Source organism: Apiospora phragmitis, assembly GCF_038363925.1.
Source record: "Apiospora phragmitis strain CBS 135458 chromosome Unknown utg000002l:1.0-5516284.0:1.0-5523493.0, whole genome shotgun sequence".
Taxonomy (NCBI): Eukaryota; Fungi; Ascomycota; class Sordariomycetes; order Amphisphaeriales; family Apiosporaceae; genus Apiospora; species Apiospora phragmitis.
In genome coordinates this window covers 3,161,890-3,169,051 of record NW_027117400.1, presented here as the reverse complement: position 1 = coordinate 3,169,051, position 7,162 = coordinate 3,161,890, and the positions used below count along the sequence as shown (strand labels likewise).

General features: G+C 47.6%; 1 protein-coding gene across 1 annotated transcript; it reads left to right on the top strand.

Moving 5' to 3' along the window:
* Nucleotides 1-208: 208 nt before the first annotated feature.
* PG994_001779 (uncharacterized protein) lies at nucleotides 209-433 on the top strand (the record flags this gene model as incomplete). Its single annotated transcript, XM_066853188.1, has 1 exon — nucleotides 209-433. The coding sequence occupies one exon, from the start codon at nucleotides 209-211 to the stop codon at nucleotides 431-433; it is 225 nt and encodes a 74-aa protein (XP_066721329.1).
* Between the last annotated feature and the right edge of the window lie 6,729 nt (nucleotides 434-7,162).

The window sequence follows — 7,162 nt, the reverse complement described above, 5'->3', positions numbered from 1 at the left end:
ATGTAATAATGATTTGAAAGAGCGCATTGTCTTGTGGCCCTGTCTGTTTGATCACCAGCGCTACTTAGACTCTATAAAAGCTCCGACGTTGTCTTCCGGGGTCCTGGCAGTTAGGTCTGATACAAAGTTAAATACGATCCAGTCTATTGCCTGTTTCTAGAAATCAGCCATAGTAAAAGGAGAGACGTTTGTTCCGAGACCAGCCATCATGTCGAACCGCTATATCCGCCAACAAGTCGATACTACCGAGCTTTCGGTCAGGCCCATGCCCGTCCCTGCATCAAGCGGGCAGAGTCCTTGGACCGACCTGTTCAGCGGCCTGATTGTCGGCATCATTGTCGGTATCGCCATGATGAAGTTCACTGCTCTCGCGCTGGTGTTGCTCAGGATGACTGTGCGCCGGGCTTACCGACGTCAAATTTCTCTGGTCTAGGTAAGTTCGAAAGGGGTAAGGGATGTAGATTTATGTTAAGTATATCCAGTAGAGCAAAATGCCGTGAATATTAATATGAAACACGCCTAAGTAATCGAAAAGAGTTCTTGTACATGTGGGATGGTAACCCTTATACTAAGAGAAGTCGAGGTTAGGTGAATCCTGGGAGGGCGTTTGCTGGTCTACGTTGAGTCAGTATTAAGAGGTAAATTCAGTCCTCGATATATATATCGCCTACTAGTCTAGGTTACCAATGAAGACAATATCTCTACGAATTTAAACTTTAGATCTATATGGAGTTGTAGTTTGGTATTATCACAAGAAAAAGTGACCAAGGACATATTACCCCTTTTCACGGCGCCACGTCGGTCTATTTCCACACTCTTTGTCTTCAGTTTCTCGCGTAATATCAGCTTCGCTTTCTTCACATCTCACAAAAGTAGAACGGTTGATGACCAAGTATATGGGTTTTGGCTCATCTAATGATTTTCGTTGATGATCATCACATGCTTCGAGGCCAGCAGCTTATACCCCAGCACCCATGTACAAAACTAGATGGAAACGACATTCTTTTACTCGAAACCATTGAATATGATGCTAAACGGTTCGTCCAGCAATACGTCTGCACCATGGTCAGTGAAGAATCCCACATCATCGAGAAAATTAGGCTTGATAGCGCAACTTGCTGTGGCAAATATAGATAACACAAATCTTGCGGGCTGAAATTAATAGCAGACAGCCTTATACGTGCTACATTACATTAACTCACGTCAAAAAACATTGTTTACCTGGCGCATGCAGTCAAGTCACCAGATGCAGTCGGCGAGTATTCTCGAGGATCTTCAGTCGTTCCAGCCGCACATTAACGGCTCCTGTGTTACCAAGGGTAGCGATAGTTCAGTCAAGTGGATTTGATAACTGTCAAGGGTGTTCCCGTTCCCATACATGTCTTCTTTGCTCCTGTCTCCCGGGTCTTAGTGTTGGATCTGTGTTGTTCTGCGGTAGGGCACGGGTCACGTTGCTGCGGTAAAGGAAACGTATATACATCCTGATCACGCCCGGGTAATGGAACTGACTTCTTCAATCCCTGGCGGAAATAGGTGCAGAGTTTTAAGTATGAAAACTGTTCAAAGTTTCCACGAAGAGCCGGCCACAGTTCCATATACAATATTAATGCCAGTAGTCTTCATATATTTCTCATTATTTGTATTGGTGTTGGAGTACACGAAAATCCCTTAACACTGTCCGTGTTCACTCTGGTAGTCCTTTTGATGAATAAAAGCCCGTACTTGGTGTCTGTAATGCTATGTATCCTCTGCCTTATTAGTTATTGTTGTTCTGTTCAACGTTTGGGGTGCGGCGGCTCGCTTAAATGAGGCTCGACCAGAGAAAGTTCTTATCGTCATCTGTTGGTATCCCACAGACCCTATAGCTAGATAACAGATCAACTAAGGACAGTATTTTGGCAGACATACATGTGCTACCGTAGTGTGCAGCTTAGATTGGCATTTCTGTATCCTCCAGATTACTAAGTGCATACCGAAGGGACGGACATTCGTCGGCTGGACATGATTGATGCCTAATTTCTGACCACTACTGTAGTAACGTCTTTGATTTGTCCAGGTTGTATTCATCCCTAATTATACGACAGTAAGGCACCGTTCTGGGGACGCGTTTAGTTGTGGGTGGGTTGAACAGTGAATAACTCCCTAGTCGAAACACTGCAGCATTGTGTAAGATGGACAGCGTATGAGTCCAAAGGTACCTCAACGGTGGAAGGAAAGGGGGCGCACGGTAGGCCAGCCAGACGGTCTCACGGATCTTGCCGGCCTATGAGATATACACGTAATATATCCAAATATGTGAACTTTCAGGCAGCTGCGGTGCCGGAGGGAACAGCACTGCAGCTTCCGAAGAACCCAAGTAGATCACCCACTATTAAGGAAATCAACCCTATGCCAATAGCACAGAAGTCTGTATTTTTTCTAAATCTACAAACCTCACAACCGAGTGAACGGGCGACATTCAGGACTGACGAGAAGAGAATGGGACAAGCTGGAATCTGCCTGGTTCTCTCATAGAGCGTTTGAGAAGCTCGCTGTACATAAAGGAAAAATAGAAATAAACGTTCTCACTAAAGCATGGAACTTCCTGTGCTCATTAGAAGTATCGTCAACCAACGGCGGGATGGGGCTGAACAATAATGGGCTGGTTTCTCTCTCCCCCTCTCTTTCCAGCCAATAACTCATGTGTTCGCTTCTCGGTGGGTCTGACTAAGACTCAATAAGGGAGAAGCAGGAGCTTAGCACCAGCCTGCTGTATACTTTAGGGGAGTTACGATGACAGGAACTTGTATGAAGTGAGCTCTCGATGAATGTCCGCGAAGCAGTGGGTTCGTCCTTGCATAACATCCCTCCTCATTGACGGTGTGAGAATACTAGGATCATCGTAGTTGTTGAATACTTTTTCATTACTCGTTTTTTTTGCGGCACGACCCTTGGTTTTCCCTTCCGCCCCCAAAAAGCGGCTTAACCGAGTGCAATATGATGCCAACTACCCAACTGATCGCTATGTGTATTGTATTCCAGTGACCAGCTACGCCATCGATTAAAGCAGAAGATGGCAATAGCTTCGGGCTACAATATAGACCATTTTAGGTGACTCCAGAGACTTGGGCGAAGTGCAGGCCAATTTGCAAGAACATCATGATAAGACAGGATGACTCAGTGTGAGCAAAACTATTCACGTCAAGACTTGAAAGATATATATAGATGTTGAGATTATGTTTCTCCTTTACCAGGTGATAATGACAGCATATGTGGGAAGGCACGAGTCGAATGTTTCACATACAGTTTGGTTTCATCGGCGGAAAAGGGGTTGTAAGTAAGACACCTGTGTTTTCGGAAACCATCTCCTATTAAATTCTCATGGAACCTTCCTCTACCTTCGGAAAAGTTGTTCCGACCTGATGACTAACAGCTTAGATCCAAATTATATTCGTTTCGTGCTGCTTTTCCTGGGCAGCGTCGAGAACATCGTGATCATGCGGGAGGCAAGTCACTATCTTCTTAGTACCTTCGCAATGGAAACGGCCAGCAAAACAAGAGGGATCAGCGCCACTAGGTGCTAAGAGTATCTACATGATTGACATAAGGTGATGTCAGACGTTTCTGTGAAGCTTGGGTGATGGACTTAGATCCTAGACAGGTGTGAGGTGGTCGAGATCTTGGTTTGCCACATCGGCTTGCTAAAATGTTGAGAGTGGACAATGAATGGTGTATTAACATTGCGTTCAGTCGTCTTCTGCGCCCAATATATCCGTCAAGCCTGTTAAACAAAGCATCGCAATAGTTAAAAGCAGTGAATCCCAGCTTCTCCCGCGAATGAGACGTAGATATCGTAGGAGGAAGCCTCGTAAGCTGATCGCCCTCACTACCAGAAGCTTTCGAATCCCCAGCTCCGCCTGTCGCGATAGAGTTCATGGCATCGCTGGGGCGTGATGGAAGATTTGGACTATAGGCTTTAAGTCCGGAGACCCCATGGCACAGTTCCATCGTTATCTATCGTGGCTGGTGATTAGTTAGCAGCCGACGACCAGCGAAGCTGACTGAGACATATCGGTTAACCAACGGTAGGATTCCTACCGTAGGAAAGACCGTTGACGCGACGCGTTCGACGTGAACTTGTTGATTGCAGAGTTTCCTAACTCGGAACTTAAAAAAGAGAACCGTCCAAGTTAGGTAGATAAGACACCCGATGAACGTACGCCTGACGGACAACATCTAACCTAATCTAGCTGTAGTAACGCAACGTGCGTTATCTCCCGCCTCTTTGGCTTTTGCCCAGCACTATGATATGGTCAATTAGGATCGTAAGCCGTAATTTTGGATTTCATCAGGCTATTGCGATAACGTCCCGCCATCTGGCATTCCTATGATAGACCAAATCACCTCTTGAGGACGCATTTCTTCCCAGTCGGTAATCTAGCCGAGATGAGACGCCAGGATTTGTCGAGTATGCACCCTGGTCCTAGATGTCAATAAAGGTGGTTATATGCAGCACACGCCAGCCTGCATGCATGCAGACTAATCTTCATGCGATGTCATGAATTGATTAGAGATGTTGTTTTGCGCCTATGGGGGCGGTGGATATGGTTAAGCCCATTCAGAGTCTTTCTCTCTTTGCAAACGAAGGAGCTCACCAATTCCATCAAGCAGTGGCATTTCCTCCCGAGAGCCTGCTTACAATAGGCCGACATTGGTGCATGTAGGTTCATGACGTGTATCGCTCGTTTTGGTGTGTTGTGCTAGATGGGGGGATGGGATGGGTGACCAATGCAACCCCAACCTGTCTGTCAGGTGGATATTCTTCTTACCCGCCGTTACATTGAAATCGCATGTACATACACACCTGCTGGCTATGGGGGTGAAGAGGGGGGTAAGATGTTGCGCGCTGGTTCTGTTATCTAGGCTGCTGACATTGTGAGCATACTACTAGAAGTAGACACAATCTATCTCACCTCATCCATACCGGCCTTTAGAAAGTCCCGCGCGAACATGCATAAGTGACCACGTCGTTGCAAGGAGAGTGAAGGCTTGCCATTCGTTATCACTTGGCACATGATGTTGAAATGAAGCACATGCAGGCTGGAAGGACGAATCCGAAAGAGGCAACCTAGTCATGTCGGAGGGATCTGCCTTTGACGAATTTGACGAACGTCTAGGCTTACTGTACATATGTACGTGTACTGTGTTGAAGTAGCTGTCGGGGGGCAGACGGGCAGATTGGCAGGGGTGGCGGGCAGCATGTGGGTTGCTTCAGCCGCCACCACTGAAGATAGGCGTTTCTGCTCTGTGGCTGTTGCATATCATATCAAAATACAGCTTTGGCGTTCCGGCTCATGGGCAGCGCAAAAGTATTGGGAATCATTGACCCGTCTTAGATGAGACCAAAACGGACGGATACCAAATGCAGCATCACGATGGCGTGGGTATCAGGTCTCGAGGCTGGCAGTGAGAAAGACCGAAGCGCTGCTTACTCTATGGAGCATGCGATCCCCTCTAGACTATTGCCACAATACCGTCGCCTTGCATTGGTCTACTCTTGGTCTACCTAGAGAGAGTGGAAATTGAAATTGAACGATCGCTCGTAGCGCACAGATTGGAGTAGGTCGATGGGGGGCTCAATGACGTCGATCCATGGCCGGGCAGGACGGCAGGACCACACCTCTCTCTGTAGCCATCGTTCAGGCACAACGGAGGTCGTAGCATTAGGTAATATCGAGGCCTTGCAGCTGGAGTCGAAGGACCGACGATCTTCGTGATGAAACCCCTGAAGAAATGTTGGCGAGTCTATTGGCTATGCTGAGAGCCATAGGATGTGTTTGCGTCGAGGTAAGGCGGTCAAAGATTCCTGGTGAAGACTTTCAAAGGGGGCGCGTCTTCGAGCAGGCGAATAGGCGACCTGCCGCTGCACTGGCCCATTGGGTTGGGAACTTGGGATCCTATCCGAACAGGTCCAGAGTCCAAACTAGCATTTCCACGCTGCTAGTCAACTCTACTACATACTGTGCCATGTTGTTTCGTTTGTCACCCCTCCTAAGGATCAAGGATGGGAACGAACGGCAGACAGCCGGATTAGGACTACCCTAGCGACGGGACCTTTTGGAGCACTTCGTCGTGGAGCAGTCTGGTACTGACGGCCACATCGGCTTTCAATAGGCTAAGAGCGTAAGGCTCAACGGCGTCCTTCACCTCTGGCCGTCTGGATGCTAGTTCGGTCAATGAGGCTGCTGGTAACCCGTCGGCGAGGCGGTCCAGACGGCCTATGATCCCAGACAAAACGTGCCATCCGACCAAGAACAACCTACCCATTATTAAACCGACGATCTATGGGGGTTGGAGTGGTGTTGGCTTGATTCATACGCGTTGTTTATATGTGAGTAATAAGGGTAGATGCATCTCTATCTACCTGCCCAATAGGTAGCGTGGTAGGTAATCTGTCGTTTCTTATTTTTTTGCACGGCACCGACCAACCGACCTGAGATGCCCTCGTCCCTGTAAAGCTACCCATCACCGAAATCAAAATCCACATGTTGTTTCGACTTACCCCCGTTGCCCCAGGCCAGGCTGCCCCCTGTCTTCACGAGGGAGAGGTTTCTTTTCTCTTTTTTCCCCTGGGAAAGCCCCCATAATTGAGGTACGTAACCGACTACTAGCCAGATGCGCAACCAGGATTTGGGATATATCCTGGTTAGATGATGAAATCTCTGTGGGAAGATTGGGAGGGAATAGAGTGACAGACGGAGACACGGCATGTTTGTGCGACATCCTGTGATACGGCGCATAATAAAGCAGCTGAGTTACCTGGAGTTGGAGAGGTACATGCCTCTAAATTTAGGTGACTTTCCATCCCATGATGCTGTACTCAACGGACTGGACTCCTTGACTGGTTTCTCGTCCCAACCTTGAGTCCTTGACACATTGGATCAATCGCATCTACCGTGCTACAGTACGGTCTCGAAAGTATTCGGCCACCCCCTTTGCTAGCGTTTGGCAGCACGGTGCATCTGATGTATAATTACATATCCGTATACTATCCCCTTATCGCGTATACTCTCTCGACGCCACAAGGCATTAATTTTTTTTGAGTATAACGATACTATTCTATGCCTCCCGGACTTATTCCGCTAATTCTTCGACAGTTGATGGCGATGTTAACGGAATATGT